This window comes from Nematostella vectensis, chromosome 10 (assembly GCF_932526225.1).
Source record: "Nematostella vectensis chromosome 10, jaNemVect1.1, whole genome shotgun sequence".
NCBI classification, from domain to species: Eukaryota; Metazoa; Cnidaria; class Anthozoa; order Actiniaria; family Edwardsiidae; genus Nematostella; species Nematostella vectensis.
This window is the reverse complement of record NC_064043.1, coordinates 1,934,508-1,954,626: the sequence shown is the minus strand read 5'-3', so window position 1 is coordinate 1,954,626 and position 20,119 is coordinate 1,934,508. Positions and strand designations below refer to the sequence as shown.

Sequence of the window (20,119 nt, the reverse complement as noted above, 5' to 3'; positions counted from 1 at the left end):
TTACCGTTATGTGAGTATATTTTACCGTTATGTGAGTATATTTTACCGTTATGTGAGTATATTTTACCGTTATGTGAGTATATTTTACCGTTATGTGAGTATATTTTACCGTTTGTGTCATATTTTACCGTTATGTGAGTATATTTCACCGTCATTTTTGTATTTTCTTTTACTAACCAACACCGAGCTGCCACAACTTTCGATACTTTTTTTAAAGAGAACTCAAACTAATTATTGTTTTATCTCGGAGAAGTTGTAAGTTAGAAGCCAACTGTGTTGTGGGAGCTTTATTATGGAAGGTTTTGACTTATTTAGAAATTTTTCTACATCTGAATGGGCTTACTTACTGTTTACGTGTTATTTTGTCTGTTTTTTTTCTATAATTTATGTTAATCTCAATCTTTAGTACAAAGTGTCCTTTGTTGTAATTGTTTAGCATATTAATAGTCGGAGGAGCGATTTCTTTGTAATTAGGCACGGGAAATGTTATCAAGATGAATAAAGAAAGCTTTCTTCGCGTAGCAAGGAAGTGAATTTCGTGTCCCCTCAGCTGGCAAGATAAGTTATAAGTAAGTCAAACATAATTTGAATATCAAATTATCCCCGCTAGAAAAACATTCTTTGTTTACTGAAGGTGGAGACGCTCTCAAGGGTTGGGCTCATTCGGGTGGAGTTTGAATTTCACATGCTAATATAAGCACATTAGTTCAGTGGGTTGGAATCCATCCCTTTGTTTTTTTTTCTTTTTCTTTCTTTCTTTTTTTCTTTTTTTTTTTTTTTTTGTCCCCGAACTATCGTTAGAGAATGTTTAAAACCGGCGTCTTTTAAAGGGCGGCCGCCTTAGAGACCGTTTGACTTCATTTGCGTTTGGTGATAATCTATTCCCGTGCCTAGTCCCCTGGGTGCTTTGTGCGCTCGGGTGTGGTCATTACGTCTCCTTTAGTTCACAGAGCAAAATGGCGTCGAGCGAGCAAGGAACCACTCACACTAGAACGATACAAAAACGCGCCAAGAAAACGCAAGACCAAGCCTGCCAATTCGATGCCTCGCTGCTAGAAGGTTAGAATATACAAGGAATATTATTCAGAAGAGCCGTTCTTGGTTTGTTGTACCCGTAAATAATGGCCGCCACCGTTCGATTCTCAAGTTATTTCATGATTGAACCTTATTTTGCAGAGGAAACTGCCACGTGCGAAGCTTGCAGTCAAATTTCATGGTTAGTATTGGTATCCTTAGGGATTTTTGCCGGGTCCCATGGCTATGAACCGTTTGTTCGAGATAAAAATTTCGTATTCTAATGGCGCTCCGAGTGGCCCGAGTCTCTCCATGCACGCTTGTTGTTGTAACGCCAGTCAGTATTGCGGACGCTTTCCCGTTCGGACACGATCCCATTTAGTTGACTAGTCTTTAATGCTAGTACACCATTCATATTTTCCAAATGATTATAGTATTGTATATCTAAGACCCGAAAATTTTCAAGCATCTTTGTTCTCATATTTTCCGTTCCGTCGGTCGCCTTTGACAATTCGAAGGAGGCATCGTTTGCCCCCATCATATGTTAGGGCTGTACAAGTAACTTCGTTAAATATCAATAATAACCAAATAATACTAACAGTTTAGCTCAAATGTTTGAGATATCGAGATAGTGACATTTGTGGAATGGCTTGACTTCGTAATCGTTACACGGAACTGAACGCTTGGGTATTATTACTTGTATTTCTGCTGACTTGGTCCGCCGGCGTGGGCGAAGCTTACTTCCCAAAGGAACACACATTTTGGGGTCCACTCGAATAATACATAGATATTTGATGCTTCCACTGGGTTTCTGTCATAGCCATTATTCTAGATAAAGTCTCCGTTGGAATAAGCTCGTGATGTTTGTAGAGTCTCGGGGTTTAGGCTTTTGTGAATGCTACGAATTCTTCAGGTCAGAAGCGACCAGTCCGTGTTTCTCTGTGCCAATACCCGAACTTCCTGTACTATTAAAACGCTAAAGAAACACACGGATTTTATAATTTTACTTGGCATTTTACTTTTTTTCTACACTTGTTTGGTTTATTGCCTAGTTTGTACGGGCTGGGTTTTTTTTTCTTTACTTGGTTCTTCAAAAGGGAAGTTCGCTCCTCCCTTCTGGCTAGAGGGTATTCTAAAAAAATAAGGTTTTTAGAATCTTCCTGCAAATATTACTGTCCCAACACTCTCCGCCTTGTACATGATGCTTACGTATGAATGAATTATGTAAAGCTAGATACACTTTTTTTATTAAATAACCATGGTGTATTTTTCAAGTTATCCGAATTTATTGGAACTTAACATGGTAGTGAAATACACATGTGGCTTGAAGCTGATTATTTTGCTATTTCGTAATCAAAAGCGCTCCACCTATCTCAGACCACACCTGATTCATGTTCTTGTGTGTATGTTGTGGTCCAACCCAATTTAAGATTAAAAGTACTTTAACGATTTTTACATACTATAATGTGTAATTTTATATTCTACAAAATCAAGTTCAAAACTAATTCATCTTATGGAAAAATCACTGATACTTTTAACATGCCATGTTTTATATTTTACACTTCTCAAGGGGAGGAAAAGGGACCCAGATAAAAGCCCTTAGTTTGAAAATTACAGCAAATGAATTTTTTTTCAATGTATTCAGTTGGATAGAAGTTTCATCCTTCAGTTATGTAGGACATGTGATAGGAACTCTAGTGAACTATTGTCAAGATGAAAAGCTTCTGATGAAATATTCTATGCAAATCTTCAAGGATCAGAGTGAGGCCTTTTGAAATTCTGATTGATTAGTGTGATGAGCAAGGATTAACAATATGCAAATCCTACACAAATTTTTTGAATATGTAATTTTTACTGAATTCTATAAAAGAGGTCAAATCAGGGTTAAGTTATTCCCATTTGATTAATTTCTGTATGTTCTGTCTACCCTGTTAGGGGGCAGTTAAGTTAATGTTATCAGTGAACATGGCATCTGCTCATCAATACTTCACCATGACCACACCTTAAATAAACTGTTAAAGCTTAACTCAAATACAGAACTCATTGGCATACATACACAGCATTTCCATCCCATGATTGATACATCTAACAAAATGGAGTGCATGACATTTCACTTCTTTTAACTTGCTGTTATGGTTCAGTGTGATGTAGAAGTAGATATACCTTTTTTGTATATAACAGCTGTTTTTTTTTTTTTTTTTGCTTTAAGCTAATCTTCTCCTCTCTTGTGTTTCCTAAATCCAGTTTTTTTTTTCAAGACGTTACGTTATTTAGACATTAACTGCTTCAGGGGAAAATAACCTAAAAAGTCAAATTTGATTGTTGATAAGATGAAATGTATCCTAAAATGAAGGTAAAATTGGTATATTCAACAGCAGTTTTAAACCCTGAGAGATACCAACAATGGCATAATACCTTGTGATTCTTTGTTAGTGAATTGATTTACTCCAATTATAGGTGGTCCACTTTGTTAGCACGTCAGTGTATGGGGCCTCTCTCCTCGGCTGAAACCAGTTTGATTCCAGGTCGAGACAGGGTAGTATCTTTCTGTCTCTCGGCTCCGAATTTGACTTGTTGAACATATGTGAGCTTACTAGAAGCTTGTGTTCCTTAGTTCTAGGGTGGGTCATTCTTAATACATAACAGTATTTTAGAAATGTGAAGCCTGTTTAACTGCGTTTAACTGTGTAGTCTTATTACCTTATGCAGTCTTAATAACCCTAATATTACTGGGATAGTTTAGATTGTTATGTGTTTTTTTTTTAGCTCAAGAGATGCCTTACAGAATTGTTATTCACAACCTCATGTTATCCAGGTATTTGATCCTATATATTTTTATTCATCTCCTGTTTTTCCTAGTACCCCTATATTGTCGGGGAAGTAAAGTGAGTATTTGTTGAATTTTCTCTCAGCTTGACCCTGATGGCCATGTGCAAAGAACCACTGTCATCAGAGTGGTCCCAGCAGATGATGAAGACTACAAGGTGATTCTTGGTTGATTTGTGTGGGTGATAATAAATCTGTAGTTCAACCTTTAATGGAGCTTTTGACTTAACACAACATGAAAGATGGTTTATTGTCAGAACACATGACCATATATAGAAACCACAGTAATACAATGACATTGAGAGATGTGCATTAAGCACTCAAAACAGCTATTCCTGACAAAATATCCTTATTAAGACAGTGTTCTTGGAGCAGTACTTTACTGTGTTGAAAATCAAAGTCAACAAGTGCTAGTTAGAATTAATTTCATTCATAATTTCATTTCATGTCAAATTCAGTGAGGGTATCAACTCCTAATTATATTTTGCAATTTTCTAATTGTAATTCTAAAATAAAACTAATGGTTGTTTGTTTTTACTAATTTTGATCATATTTCTCTTCTAGGCACATCTGTTAGAATTCGGTCAAGCTGTAAGTATTTCTATTGAACTTAACGTCTTACCCTCTTCTAGGAAGGAATTCAATAGATGTTATGGAGACCAAAGGGTCATACTATACCAAATAAGATGGGATTACAGTAGGCAATTTTGTCCAAAATTGCAACCCATTGGCTGTCATGTTGTGATTTTCTGTTAAAGTTCCCTTATTCAATGTCTCCGGAAGCAGGACTAGAAATCAGCTGTCTCTAGATCGACCAAAATGTAGATTAAAAACAGGACAGCGATCCTTCACTTTGTGTGGCGCAAAGTTATATAACTCTATTCCAGACAAATTCAAGAACATCAAAGAGACAAGACTGTTAAAAAAGTGTGATAAAACCACAGGCAGCCCAGGCTCACAGCGAGTGTAGGTTTATTACAGAGTTTGTATGAGCGAACAAATCTCGTTGAAATAAATATGCTGATTTGAAAATAAAACAGTAGCTTGACGTTGCGAAGCACCCTACCCCGGCTGGTAGAATTTGGCATGGCGTGTATTGTCTTTTACTCCACGAACAGCCCATCGAGCGTCGCTATCACAAATATTTTCAAATTCAAAAGAAAGATTCTTGCCGCTCAAATGGCAAAACGGGGACGAATAGACGATTAAAAGGTATGGTTGTAAAGATAAATATGTGTGCTATGATTCTGCGAGGTTTTTTTTGCGATGCGAGTCTGGATTTTGAAAGGATCGGTGGATTTGTTGAGCACTTTGGAATTTGGCGGTTGTCGGAGTTTACAACCTTGTCTATTCTATATACAGAAGGCGACGGAAAAATTCCTGAGTAGCAGCAACTTCAAGCTACTGTTTTATTTTCAAATCAGCATATTTCAACATATTTCACTTATACAAACTCTGTACGCTCATACAAACTCTGTAATAAACCTACCCTCGCTGTGAGCCTGGGCTACCTATGATAAAACAAGTTGCAGGAATTGAAGCACATTGTAAATAGATATTATTTTCCTTGTAATATTTTTTTCCTTTTTCTTTTTTATATTTGTTCAATTTTTGATATGTTTGTTTGATTTTGTAATATTGATGCAGAATAGCCCTGCATAAGGGAGCTTCAATAAATGTCCCATTTTCAGTTCTCAAGTGTTTTACCAAGGTATAAAAAGGATGGTTTCTTTCTTCTCACAGCAGTCTGAGTCACCTACTCGATATGGAGGAAGCCGATGCAATGGTGCAGAAAGTCCGACAACTGTTATTGTATCCCCTGGGGACCATATAAAAGAAGAGTACATGTTACCTCACGAGGATCCCTACCAACCTGCACTATCACCACACATGCTTTCTGACGAGTATGTAACATTATTACATAATAATTATGAAAATTATTGGCATCATTGTTTTTGAGCATACGTGCGCTTTAGAGTCTTTGTCTGGACTGCTTATTAAAGGTTACAGATCTGATTTACCAGGCTAGGTTTTGGTATAACAAAATCTAACTTAAGTGCTTGTATGATTTTGATTTCTGCTCCTGATAATAAACACATTGACCCCTCAACCGGCCTGTACCGGCTTTGGGAAGTACCCACAACCCAAAAAATTCATAAATGCAAACTAAACACAACAAGATGAAGATACTCAGGCATCAGTCTAAGGGATAAATGGTCTTGAAGATATGCATCCAACCAAGGTGTTGGCAACTACTCTTAAGCCAAATAATAGCACAGGTTCTTTGACAAATTTGAAATCGAACAAGGAAAGAAAAGCAGAATCACCCCTCTCAATAAAACGCTCAAAATACCACACAAGGGAGAGAGATCAGCAAACAGCTCAAGACACAAATAGATACCTTTATTCTGATCCTCCAGGTTCATTTCCATGGCCTCAAAACACAATGTCCACTCCTTGAAGGCTTGTAAAACCACGAAGATGCCTTTACAAATTGCAAAGCATCCTGGGAGATCCAGGGAAAAATTCACGAGGGGATGGCCAGTCAACACTCCTCTCCCCAAAGTCAGATGGATTTTTATAAGTCTTTTCACCCCGAAGCCAAACAAATCAATTCCAGGTCATACAGACCCAGAATAGCAGTGTAAACAATTTTGGAATCAATTTGGTCACAGAAAAGACAGCATTTAGGAGAGCTGTGGTGGTTCATCAGAAAATTATTTTCTCATCCAGGCAGAGCCAAACAAGAAAAAATCATCATGAATCCACCTTTGCTTGCAAATATCCATAAGCAAAGCACTTAATTATGCCCCAATAGACTTCATGATGTCCTGAGACACTCTTCTAATATGCTTATAGCTTTTTTTTTATGAAAAATACAAGCAACCATCAACTTGTGCTGGCTTCAGCACAACGAAGAGGGATTAAAAGTGGGGCTGCAAAGCACTGTTGGAAAGCTTTGATACTGCAGACTAGGTGCAGCTGTGTTTGACTTTGACGGGCTGTATAAAACTCAGAATAGGGGGGGAGGTATCTGTTTTCAGTCTGTTTTTTGTAAATTCAGCTCAAAAATAGCCAGGAGTCAATGGGTTAACATACATTTTTTACATATTTTGCAGTGGTGATAGTCCCACAATGGTTAAAGATGCTCGACGGTCCTCAGAGTAAGTTTTTATTGTCTATTGGGCAATTCATGCCATGGATTTGTGTGGCCTAGAAAAGTTTGCCTAGATTAGAGGTCTAAAGCCTGGTTGATATTTGGGTGGTCTATCATTTTTTCCAGACTTCTTTTTTATCTAGACTTTGTAGACGTTAAGTAATGATAAATAAGAAAAATGCATATCTATGTATTTGAAAATGGTTTAGTTCTTTGTTCTGTTGAACATGAGACTTGAAAAATGAAATGTAGAAATCTATAAGTAATAGAATTTAAGCTATCTATTGGTTCACACTTTTCATCCTTTGGCATTTTGGGGTGTAAGAACTATTGATTTAACTTCTGGGAAGGTGACATCTTTTATGGTTTTGTCCGATGTCATAAAAAGAAGGAGTATCCAACTATGAAATTTAAGCTACATATCTTATGGTTCAAAGTTTTCATTTTGGGATGTATGAACTATTGATTTTACTTCTGGGAAGGTGACATTTTTTTATGGTTTTTCAGATTGAAGTCTGATGGCATGAAAAGAAGGAGAATCCATAAGTGCGACTATGAAGGCTGTACTAAGGTCTACACAAAGAGCTCGCACCTCAAAGCACACAGAAGAACACATACCGGAGAAAAGCCATACAAGTGCTCATGGGAGGGGTGCAGTTGGAGATTCGCTCGGTCAGATGAACTCACTAGACACTATCGCAAACACACGGGTGCAAAGCCTTTTAAGTGTGTGCACTGTGATCGCTGTTTCTCACGCTCTGATCACTTGTCACTACACATGAAGCGTCACTGAATAATCCTGAGGAATGCTGCAGCTCATAGTTGCTGAGGGTGTGATGCACCCAGGACACTCTGCTTGGGGCACAGCACCAGCCGGCCCTGCCTCAGGTGCCTGGTGCACTAACATATGGAGTTATCTCAAGACAGCTGACAATACAGCTTACCTTAAGCAATGAGCCCTCTTTATGCTGTGCAACTTTAATTTTTGTTTTAAATAGGGAAAACTATTTCCACTGTATATAGCACGAGTCCCTGATGGCTACGGGTGTGGCTTTGTACAGGGGGGGTACTGTAAAAGTGTGACAATAACACGGGTGCCCTCATAAGGGTGTGGCACCCGTGGGCTTGCAGAGGGGAATTGTAATATTCAGCTTTTTTACCCTACTTAGTATGCCAATTAATAGCACCTATAATAATGCAAAGAATGCCTCTCCACTCTCAAAGGGCTAAATACTTTTGTCTGATTTTCTATTATTTTTATCCAGAATTATTCAATTGCCGTGGATGAGTTTAAAATCAGCCTTTTATGCATAAAGTTGGGAGGTGTTCTTTCTATTTAGTTACCATTACTGCACATTAATAAGGTTGCAGGGAGACACTGTGGCTCTTCTTACATCCCTGAACCTCACACTGACAGGCCTTTTACTAGTCTCTCTTGCAGCTGTTCTAGTGCCGACTAGCGTGACTAATCATGAACGGTTACAGGGGAGACTACCCATTTACTTAGAACATGGATTAATCACCAAGCTTTTAACTATAGCAAATGCTCATTTTATCACCAAACATTAAAGAAAATGCTTGTTTCTAAAGCACCTAGTTTCAATTAATTGCCCTGTTTCCTAAGCCACAAGCACATGGGTGATTACAAGCCTGACATTTACAGCCATGCAACCAAATCCTTTCTAGTCATGAATGCTAAAACCACTGAAAGTCTTACTGGTATTCACTTGCTACTGTTTTATAAATTAGCTCTCATTAGTAACTATAAAATAAGTCTCCAGCTTCTAATAAGACCTAGTTAAGACCCCTGTGGGACCAAAAAGCTAAGAAGCCTAGGTGGGTATTTACAGCAATTTCATTCTTATAGTTATGGTGACCAGGCACATATTAATTTCTCCACTGTAAAGGCTAGGGTTTTTCCCAAAAATGTGCATACAAATATAGCTAATTAATTGTTTTTAAAGCTTCACATACTAAAGAGTATTTGTCAGGGAAATGAAGGGTAAATGAAGGCTGTATTTCAGGGATTTGCAGGAGTAATGTGTAACTAATGGGCCATGTCTTGCAAAACCTGCAAGACAACATGAAAATTCAACTTTGAATTGCTCCTTTTAAAGCAATTTCAGGTTGTTGCTTAACTTGTTAGAATGTATTTTGAAGTGTTTATTCAATATTTGTTTTCCTGAAAAAAAATAGCAAGATCTTTAAGAAAAGAAGCTGTTTTGTCTGGGCTGTATTTGAGAGGCGCAGTCCATGTACATTGGGGTTAAAGGGCTTTCAATACCAGGTTTTCTAATCATGTAAATGGATTACGCTGTAGCAAGTGTTATAGAAATGAAAGGCCTAGTTTAGACGCTGTTTGATGGGAAGATCAGCATCTAGACTGCCTAAGTGGCACATTTTGTAATTCCTGCTAGACTGTTCCCCAATGTAGTTCATAGCTGATTGTGCAAATGGAAGTGCTTTGACAGGTTATGGTAGTGATTTTCACTTTTTATTTAGTTCCAGTGATTTATGTATTACTTATCCACAGCTAAGAAAATATCAATTATTGAAGGATCATATCTAAATAAAAAGGAATTAAGAACTGAAAACAACGAAGTGATAGTAAGAATATTTCACCCTTTGTTTAAAGTGATTTTTATTAACCTGTGAGCTACACTTTAGTCTATTACGCTTTATTGTGATCCAATTCCATGGTTCTCTTGTGTTTTTCTGACTATTACGCTTTGACTATCACTTTATTTCACAGGTTAATGAAAACCACTACCAAGTACTTGTTGGCTGGTCCTTTTATACTTAAATATGCTTTAGTTAACACTCTGACCATATATTACATAGCATTTCTTTGTATACAGTTGCTTGAGTAGATATTCTCAGCTCACTCTTGGCATACCACTATAGCTGTGCCTATAGCCTAGATGTTCTAGTTGATAAGATTTGGTCTTGCAGAATGTACACAGTAGGATAAATGCCACCTTGTTTCAATTGATATCATATTCTTTACAATCAAAAGCTTGAGAGTGAGGTTGATAAGATATTTAATTTACTTTTTAGAATATGGGTGATATTTGAATTGTATATTGAAAGAAGTAATTTTTCTTTGATCTCATTATGCTAGAATTGTTGGGTACCCTGTGGTTCTCTGAAGAGCAGGGATCTAAACATGCTAGAATTGTTGGGTACCCTGTGGGCCGTTGAAGAGTAAAAAAAAACCTGCCCAATAAATTATCCTCTCCCCTTGGTCAGTTGCCAAGCAACCACTGCTGGTAGACATATTACAGGCCGTAACAGGCAAGACAGGATACTAAGAATGGAGGAGCACGGGTCAGTACGCAACTCTTACAAGCTGCAATTTGATTGGGCAAATGAACAATATCCGCACCTCGACACAAAAAACGAGAAGAATAGAGACAAAAGAACTCCTTTGTAGAACAAAGATAATAGGAGACAAAGCAGCTGCGTACTTACTCAGGAGCACAGTCATGCCCCTTATGGTCATTTGTTCAAATTGGGGACACGGCCACCTATATGAGCGCTACATAGGCTCCCCTTGTTCAATGCAAACCACAATAATTGACTGGTATCTTTGGTAGATACACTAATTCCCGCAACAAGAAGATTCTTTCTAATCTGGTGTGACAGCTAGTCAGGCGGGTACACGGGGGGGGGGGGGGGTGCGCAGGGTGCGCGCCTCCCCCCTTGGCTGCATAAAGGGGGTAATTTCTTATTAAGGAATCTTCAAATACCATGACTAATTTCCCTAGCCATCATGGACATACCGGAAGATATGTCTATTACCCTGTGTAGCAGCCATTACACCAATAACTTTGTCTGATTATATTTATCCGCCTTCATTTTTTCAGTATATTGTACATAATTGTACCTTGGGCAACATATGCTTGGCAACCAAACGACTGGTCGTCGTCACCGGTTCGTGGCTCTCTGGTAGAGAGGCTTGCCTATGATACTTTAGTTTTTTTTTCCAGATGACAAAAAGTAGTCTCCTTAACGCCCACCCCCCCCCCCCCCCCCTCCTTAACAGTCGTTATGACCTTATGTAATGCAATACCTTTTAGCTAAAGTGTTTGACTGGGTAGTAATAGGATAAGAAAAGTACTTTGTTTTTGTTGTTAGCTGTTTACTTCTTGTCCATGAAGTCATCTCACGCAAATGAGGTTAGTTTTTTTGTTATTATTTTTGTTAGGACTTTGGACCGTTTTCTTTGGTTGCATTAGAGGTTAACAATTTGTCGGGGTTCCAGGACTTGTTTTGGTCCACTCTTATCCTTACCTGATTTCACACATGTAACTCTTTATGTTTGTCGTTTTTGGTCTGGTTGCAAATGGTTCAGACTTTGTTATGATCCACTCCCTAGTGGATTTTACAAATCCTTATAAAGTATTTATGATTTGTCAAGTGCAGACAAATCTCCGACGAACAGACGAAGGGCTAACGCTCGAAACAGCGCAGCTACTCTGTTTGTCTACACCACGCCTAAGCAGACCATCTAGTTTTTCTACAACTGGTCTGTAGTCTTTCTAGATTATACGGAGCAGAATACCCGCCCTCAAAGAGTTATGGGAATTCATATATTAGCTAACTTAGCAAATTAACTTACTAGTACTAGTAAATGAAATTGAAGGCGAGAAAGTTTAGTGGTATTATTTTAAAATTTTATAGAATTTTAAAATTTTATAGATAAAAACATACTAGTAAACAAAATTTCGGGGCGAGAAAGCAATCCGACAACTCGCCCCGACATTTGGTTTACTAGTATAACAATAACTATACTATTAAATGAAATTACTGGGCGTTAAGCAAAAACGACAACTCGCCCCGAGATTTGGTTTACTAGTAGTAAGTTATTATGATACTTATAAATTACGGGGCGTAAAGCAAAAACGACAACTCGCCCCGAGATTTGGTTTACTAGTAAGTAATTATAATACCGGGAAATTACGGGGCGTAAAGCAAAAACGACAACTCGCCCCAAAATTTGGTTTACTAGTACTAAGTAATTATAATACCGAGAAATTACGGGGCGTAAAGCAAAAACGACAACTCGCCCCGAGATTTGGTTTACTAGTACTAAGTAATTATAATACCGAGAAATTACGGGGCGTAAAGCAAAAACGACAACTCGCTCCGAGATTTGGTTTACTAGTAGTAAGTTATTATGATACTTATAAATTACGGGGCGTAAAGCAAAAACGACAACACGCCCCGAGATTTGGTTTACTAGTAGTAAGTTATTATGATACTTATAAATTACGGGGCGTAAAGCAAAAACGACAACACGCCCCGAGATTTGGTTTACTAGTAGTAAGTTATTATGATACTTATAAATTACGGGGCGTAAAGCAAAAACGACAACACGCCCCGAGATTTGGTTTACTAGTAGTAAGTTATTATGATACTTATAAATTACGGGGCGTAAAGCAAAAACGACAACACGCCCCGAGATTTGGTTTACTAGTAGTAAGTTATTATGATACTTATAAATTACTGGGCGTAAAGCAAAAACGACAACTCGCCCCGAGATTTGGTTTACTAGTAGTAAGTAATCATAATACCTATAAATTACGGGGCGTAAAGCAAAAACGACAACTCGCCCCGAGATTTGGTTTACTAGTAGTAAGTAATCATAATACCTATAAATTACGGGGCGTAAAGCAAAAACGACAACTCGTCCCGAGATTTGGTTTACTAGTAGTAAGTAATCATAATACCTATAAATTACGGGGCGTAAAGCAAAAACGACAACCCGCCCCGAGATTTGGTTTACTAGTAGTAAGTAATCATAATACCTATAAATTACGGGGCGTAAAGCAAAAACGACAACACGCCCCGAGATTTGGTTTACTAGTAGTAAGTAATCATAATACCTATAAATTACGGGGCGTAAAGCAAAAACGACAACACGCCCCGAGATTTGGTTTACTAGTAGTAAGTAATCATAATACCGAGAAATTACGGGGCGTAAAGCAAAAACGACAACACGCCCCGAGATTTGGTTTACTAGTACTAAGTAATTATAATACTTATAAATTACGGGGCGTAAAGCAAAAACGACAACACGCCCCGAGATTTGGTTTACTAGTAGTAAGTATTTATAATACTTATAAATTACGGGGCGTAAAGCAAAAACGACAACTCGCCTCTAAATTTGGTTTACTAGTAATAAGTAATTATAATACCGTAAAAATTACGGGGCGTAAAGCAAAAACGACAACTCGCCCCGAGATTTGGTTTACTAGTAATAAGTAATTATAATACCGAGAAATAATGGGGCGTAAAGCAAAAACGATAACTTGCCCCGAGATTTGGTTTACTAGTACCAAGAAATTACAGTGTGTAAAGGAAAAACGACAACACGCCCCGAGGTTTGGTTTATTCACGGGAATTAGGATACTTTGTCAGCGATTTCTCTATAAAATAAACAAAAATGAATCCCCAATTTATGTTGAATAATGAACTCGGCTAATAAAATATTTCTAACCTTATAATCCGAAAGGTCTCCTGTCTTTTGAGTTAGCGAAACCCTTTTTAGTTTCCTCTCGTTCCATTTCTATTTCTCTTGTCTAAAAACCCTAGGGATCGTTGTTTTCACTCGAAACAATTGAACGGTACTGTGTAACCATAGCCTCTTTAGGTCCGAGCCCTCTCCGAACCTAACTTCGTATTTAGGTTCTATATAAAATAAGAAGGGAGTGAAACAACGCTTGATTCCATTGTTCGAAAACTTGCCTAGTTACGGCCAATGATATGATGTTGGTATGAGACATGATTGATTGACAGTTCACCTTCTCTTTGAGCTGATCTCGTCGCCGACACACACCCAGGCATGCGACAAGTGCTGGGATCGGGGCTTCTTTTTAAAATGTTTCTACGGACCCAGAACCGTATCCAGGGGGGTGGTGGTGGTGGTGGTGGGGGGGGGGGGGGGGTTGCAGGGGGTGCGAACGCATCCCCCTATAACAGCCGGAAGTCTACTTTTGGTTCTCAGTAGTCGTGCTATTTGTAGACAAAACTCAAAATTATAAGCTAGATCACTCTGGTATTAGCCAAATCTGGCAATAAACGTCCCGTGTAGATACTGCAAAGGCATAAAAAAGTCCCTTTTTGTTCTTTCGGAGGTGGTTAGATTTTTATCAGAAAACTCTCTCCCTCCCTCCCCCCCAAGAAAAATCCTGGGTACGGGCCTGCTTCTTCATACAAAAAGTTAAATGACAGGAGATGGTCAGCTTATAATTTGATTTGCTCTATCCCCCCTTCTCCACTTCGCCATTAATAGAAACACTTTGCTTTCTGCCGATAACTTGCAGAATTTTCTGTTTTCTTATTACTAGTAATAATAATAATAATAATAATAATAGTTTATTCATAATTTGTAGCATAAGCTAAATTACAGTATGTCGGCCGATGCACACTACACTTAACAATGTATAAATATATACTAGCATAACTACTGGAAACGAATTGTGATAAAGTTATTATACCTTTCAGTTACACCAACTGATTTATCCACACGGCTGCAACCCCCCCTTAGCGAATAACCATGGGCGACCTCAGTCCCAGATTGTATTATATATTTTATAGGCTCAGTGCATCTTGCTTTGGCCATGAATCGACGGCACAGTTCTGCTCTGCGGACTGTAAGTGAGTCCATTTTTGCTACTTTGAGCCCTGATTCATAGCTAAGGCAAGGGTAGATTATTCGAATAGCTTTTCGTTGCACTGTTTCGATAAGCTCTGCAAGGTACTCAGGAAGGGAGGCCCAGACAGGAGCCAAATCTCGGGGCGTGTTGTCGTTTTTGCTTTACGCCCCGTAATTTATAGGTATTATGATTACTTACTACTAGTAAACCAAATCTCGGGGCGGGTTGTCATTTTTGCTTTATGCCCAGTAATTTCTTGGTACTAGTAAACCAAATCTCGGGGCGAGTTGTCGTTTTTGCTTTACGCCCAGTAATTTATAAGTATTATAACTACTTACTACTAGTAAACCAAATCTCGGGGCGAGTTGTCGTTTTTGCTTTACGCCCCGTAATTTATAAGTATTATAATTACTTACTACTAGTAAACCAAATCTCGGGGCGAGTTGTCGTTTTTGCTTTACGCCCCGTAATTTCTCGGTATTATAATTACTTACTACTAGTAAACCAAATCTCGGGGCGAGTTGTCGTTTTTGCTTTACGCCCCGTAATTTATAGGTATTATGATTACTTACTACTAGTAAACCAAATCTCGGGGCGAGTTGTCGTTTTTGCTTTACGCCCCGTAATTTATAGGTATTATCATTACTTAGTACTAGTAAACCAAATCTCGGGGCGAGTTGTCGTTTTTGCTTTACGCCCCGTAATTTATAGGTATTATCATTACTTAGTACTAGTAAACCAAATCTCGGGGCGAGTTGTCGTTTTTGCTTTACGCCCCGTAATTTCATTTAATAGTATAGTTATCGTTATACTAGTAAACCAAATGTCGGGGCGAGTTGTCGGATTGCTTTCTCGCCCCGAAATTTTGTTTACTAGTATGTTTTTATCTATAAAATTTTAAAATTCTATAAAATTTTAAAATAATAACAAAGAATTTTCGGAGAATCTAACCCAAGATTAAGCGCAGACTCTGGGGGTATTTTTCTGTTATACTCGTTTATAGATTTTTTTTTTCATTTTTCTATCAATTATATATTTTTTTAAGAGAAAGAGGAAGTGGGAAGCGTGAAGCGTGAAGAGGAAGCGTGAATTAGCGAATGGTTATGCATCGGGGAAAGTATTTCTATTTGTCACGATGATTCGCAGTTTAGCGCGTCGGGGACTGTTCGCGCGCACGATTAAATATGGAGGGGGGGGACTTGAATGCTTCTAAAAATGCAATATGGCACGGGGTAGGTATTAGTCTCCCGCGCAGCCGTCCTTTTTGTCGGTCACGCTTCCCTCCTAACGAGATCACGAGACTAGAAAGGTAAAAAAAAAAACGTTTTTTCAACTTGAAGTAGTTGAGTCCCGTATCAGCCTAGCCGTGGGAGATAGCACGCCAACTCACTCGCAATTACCCGTTGCTTGCTCGTGACCATTCGAAACTTGAAGTCCGGAAATGACGAATCACTCGGACAAAGTTCGTAATGTTTCACTCTGTAAGTAGAAGCGGAGTGTTAAAGTGTATCGCGGCAACAAATGTTTCGGAAATTGCGTCAGTGAAACGTGTCGGAAGCAAGTCGAGTGTAAATCGGCCAAACAGCTGTGACGGAAATGTCTCGGTTTCAGCTTGAGCTGTTTTTGTAGGGTAACGACGACGGTGATTTATTTTATTCCGCTGATGAGAGTTTCCGGGAAACTAGTTTCTCTGTAACCATAAACATCCAAACGAGAGCGACCACAGTAAACAAGTGCTGTTCAATAAGTTAAGCTGTTACCGTTGCCATAACACGTATGACTGTCATGACGGACAATGAGTAAACCGTTACGATAATACGTATGACTGCCATTGTAACCGTTACGATAATACGTATGACTGTCATTGTAACCGTTACGATAATACGTATGACTGCCATTGTAACCGTTACGATAATACGTATGACTGCCATTGTAACCGTTACGATAATACGTATGACTGCCATGACTGACACACGGGGTCGATACATTACCAATCAAAAATAACATTGCCTGTATGAAATCACGGCCAATATTTAATTCGTTTTAGAGTACTTTGCCAAACACAGTTACTTAACAATGATGAAAATTTGGCTAAAAACTGAACAGAGCATGTACACGCTGATCTATTTTTCGCGGTATCAGTTCATTTATCAAATAATCTTATCTGTGCCGCCAGCATGATCAAATGAGCGTGTGCTCTATTATATTATCATGCTATGGTATTCGCATATGTTGTTTATTAGCACTATATCATTATTAAATAGAATATTCAATATGAATAAAGTGTATAAAAGTCAGTTGGAGCTACAGACGATTCCTGTGGTGATTATATTGTTTTTAAGTGTCTGCTACGTGCTGCTTTTTACCATCCTAGCTTCATTTCACACTCCGGACCACATGCAAAGAATTGTTTTTACGAGAGATTTTAGTTTTATTTTTTATTTGGGTATGTTGTCCTAATTTTTTTAAAATGTTTCTTTCACACGATAGGATACTGGTTAAGGATGCTTCACAAATAACAAATTCTACTGACAGAAATCTCTTACAGCAGTCACGACACGGCGCGACTTTGACAATTCTGTTCTCATAAGTTTTATTTATTGGCTTGAAAAAGGTCCATCCAGTGGAAGGTTCGATAAAAAAGATACGTCAGTTTAGAATGAAATGATCTATTAACAACTACCTTACGTTGTAGAGAATTGCATCATGCTGTCTTAATAAATACTGGTGAAGAATGTATGGCTATTATCACGATCTTGGATAGTTTCGACTTTGACAATGACGTTTGGGATGGGGTCAACTATTGAAACCACTAATTCAATAATTGCTTTTAGGTAACGTTACCCTCGTTTGTAAAGTTAAATCTCAATGCTGGCACGAACATTTTGACATAAACAGAAAAACTTGCATCATTTGCCAAGAGTGAATCACAATAAACCTTTAGCCAAGAGAAACGTCCTGTTTTAATTTTTGTGCAAGTATTTCGTGCCATTGCCCTACAACCCCCTACTTATAATGTTCAAGTGAAAGATGATTGTTAGCAGTGTTCAAGAGGCCGCTTGTTTACTTCTTTTTACGTGGGAGTTGATGAAATAATCCACTCACCATGGGCTAGGGTAATCGAGGGCTTCGTGCTATTGCAAAACGAACACATTCCACCTTATTGAAAACGGTTTGTTCTTTAATTTTTTTCATAAACCTATTTTACAAATAAAATAGTGTCTTTTAAATATCATTCAATAAAGGATCTAGCTTACCATAACATAAAATACATCTTTTCTTTTTGTCCTTTTCTTGTATATTTTTTTTCAAAAACTGAATCCTATTTTGTTCTATTTATTAACTTGAACAACTATTTACAACGCATCTAACAATGTCTCTCCATTTTTTTAGAAAACCAATAGAGCAAAAGGGTCTTTCGCTCAGGGTCACAACAAACACGCCAAGTCCCGGCGATTAAATTCTCATGAAAATTGATTTTTTTCCGTAGCCCGGAATAAATACAAGTTCATTTAACGCAATAATTCGAAGTTACTTTTCCTTCTGACAAATATACGTCCATTTGTCCTCAGTGTCACATTCTGTAAACAACACAAGCCAACACAACACTTAGAAAGTGCACGGTACCCCATCTAAGAGCGGCAATAAAAAAAATTACAATGCATTTAAAACCCAGCTCACTGTTCAGGAGGCCATTTCGCAGTTGAAGAGAGTTTGTCGTTGAAAGCCATTTTAGTGCTGTGGCTGGTGTCTCTTCATGTGCAGTGCTAAATGATCAGATCTGGCGAAGGCGCGATCACAGTGCTGACATTTGAATGGTTTGGCCCCAGTATGTTTCCTGAAATGTCTGGTTAGCTCGTCAGATCGAGCAAACCTCCATTCGCAACCCTCCCAGTTGCACTTATATGGCTTTTCTCCGGTATGTGTTCGAATGTGAGCCTTCAAATGCGATGACTTAGTGTATACCTTCTTGCATCCTGGATGGTCGCAGTGATGTATTCTTCGTCTCGCAAGCTCAGGCGAGTTTCGTCGGTTACTACCTAACGGGATAGCTTGAGGTCTGTACGGTGGAGGTGGACCAAGCGGGTGAGAGAGGAGAATTTGCGCCGTTTGTTCCGGTGACCCAGGATTCGAATTCGGCGGAGTAGGAGGGAATATAACTGTGTAGTCGCTTGGAGGAGGGATAACTTTGAGCTGTGGCACACTCACTGACACAACGTTCGGATTTAATGTCCGGTTAACGAAGGACACTGTCGACGATTCACTGACAAAAGTCATAGGATAGCTTGTAGAATTGTCAGTTATAAATACTTTATCGGACACCAAGTCCTTATCGGAGAATAATGCCGAAGCAGAGTCGTCATCGTCGTCAAAAGTGAAAAAATCGTTGACAACGTTGGCACTTTCGCGTCTGAATTTTCTTTTTCTCAAATTTGCGATCGCTGGCATGATAGGCGAAGGTTGAGCACAACAGAGGTATTTATCCATCTCCCATCTCGTCTGAAATCACAGAGAATCGAACATTAGCAGATAGTACAACATCGAGTCAACATTACAATAACAAGAGACTGATCAGTCGCCATTGTGAAAACTACCACGTAAGCATTTGAGCGCGAAATCCCAAGCACTGCAATATGTTATCCCTCTAATCTCAAGAAACTTTTACTAAAGAGAGACATAACTTTAATTGATAAAACCGTGTCAAGAGTAAAAGCGTTCCAAACAATTTCTATCCATTGAGTCTATCAATAAATGTGTGAAAATGTAGCGGGCTAAACCCACATCGTTATTTTTCTTTGTAAACCTTGGTGAACTTATCTAACATCTAATAAAGAAATACTAAAAACACTTCATCATTCATTTGAAGCCACAGCTGTGGACAGTAAGAGACAAATGCTGAGACAAAAAATACTAGACTCTTTAGACGCGTTACAATATGAACGAGTAAACAAGAGTTATAATACGCAAAGCGTCCGTATCGGAATGCGTGATTTATCGTAAATAATAAATGAGTCTCACCTGTTGCCACTCTTCTGTTCCGGGGACATTTAGTAAGTTTGTAGAAGCTGTAGTAGCCGCTCTAGTCATAGTTAGGACAGTAGAAGTGAGCGGTTGGTTATCATGGCTTGTACTACACCCGAGTTCGTCTTCTAACACGGCGCGCGCGTTCTGTATTACTGGAACAGCTAACGCCATATCCTTACATCCAATTAAATAATCCTTAAGCGATAGAATTCAAAGCGTCCCACGCTTATTTGACTGATTTGGGTATATTTTTCGATTCTTTCTGAGTCTACTCGCTTGATCGACTAACCTAGGACATCGCTCCACTGAGCTTATATCTCTTCGAGCAAACTGGTAATGAGCAACCGTTGCCCAAATATGGCCAATTGGGGTGGATGTGATAAAATGCTATTGTTTATTTGACACGGCGCAGACCCTGATACTTAACTCCCAATAG

General features: G+C 38.5%; 2 protein-coding genes across 3 annotated transcripts; one reads left to right on the top strand and one right to left on the bottom strand.

Annotated features, from left to right (window-relative positions):
* Window positions 1-901: 901 nt before the first annotated feature.
* LOC5512170 (Krueppel-like factor 3) lies at window positions 902-9,591 on the top strand. 2 transcript variants are annotated; one of them, XM_032381563.2, is made up of 8 exons: window positions 902-1,059; window positions 1,177-1,216; window positions 3,781-3,829; window positions 3,927-3,998; window positions 4,405-4,431; window positions 5,587-5,744; window positions 6,960-7,004; window positions 7,505-9,591. In XM_032381563.2, the coding sequence occupies exons 1-8, from the start codon at window positions 957-959 to the stop codon at window positions 7,788-7,790; spliced, it is 780 nt and encodes a 259-aa protein (XP_032237454.1). In that variant the 5' UTR covers window positions 902-956; the 3' UTR covers window positions 7,791-9,591. The 2 variants fall into 2 exon arrangements, with proteins under 2 accessions (XP_032237454.1, XP_032237453.1); XM_032381562.2 differs by having other exon boundaries at window positions 5,584-5,744.
* Window positions 9,592-17,821: 8,230 nt separating this feature from the next.
* LOC5512197 (Krueppel-like factor 5) lies at window positions 17,822-20,004 on the bottom strand. Its single transcript, XM_032381586.2, has 2 exons — window positions 19,678-20,004; window positions 17,822-19,158 (listed from the first exon to the last, which is right to left on the bottom strand). The coding sequence occupies exons 1-2, from the start codon at window positions 19,852-19,854 to the stop codon at window positions 18,391-18,393; spliced, it is 945 nt and encodes a 314-aa protein (XP_032237477.1). The 5' UTR covers window positions 19,855-20,004; the 3' UTR covers window positions 17,822-18,390.
* Between the last annotated feature and the right edge of the window lie 115 nt (window positions 20,005-20,119).

Coding starts and splice junctions, on each gene's coding strand:
- LOC5512170 (XM_032381562.2), top strand. CDS start 957: ATGGCGTCGAGCGAGCAAGGAACCACTCACACTAGAACGATACAAAAA. Junction 3,830..3,926: donor CACAACCTCATGTTATCCAG/GTATTTGATCCT, acceptor ATTTTCTCTCAG/CTTGACCCTGATGGCCATGT. Junction 5,745..6,959: donor CCACACATGCTTTCTGACGA/GTATGTAACATT, acceptor CATATTTTGCAG/TGGTGATAGTCCCACAATGG.
- LOC5512197 (XM_032381586.2), bottom strand. CDS start 19,854: ATGGCGTTAGCTGTTCCAGTAATACAGAACGCGCGCGCCGTGTTAGAA. Junction 19,159..19,677: donor GAACAGAAGAGTGGCAACAG/GTGAGACTCATT, acceptor CTGTGATTTCAG/ACGAGATGGGAGATGGATAA.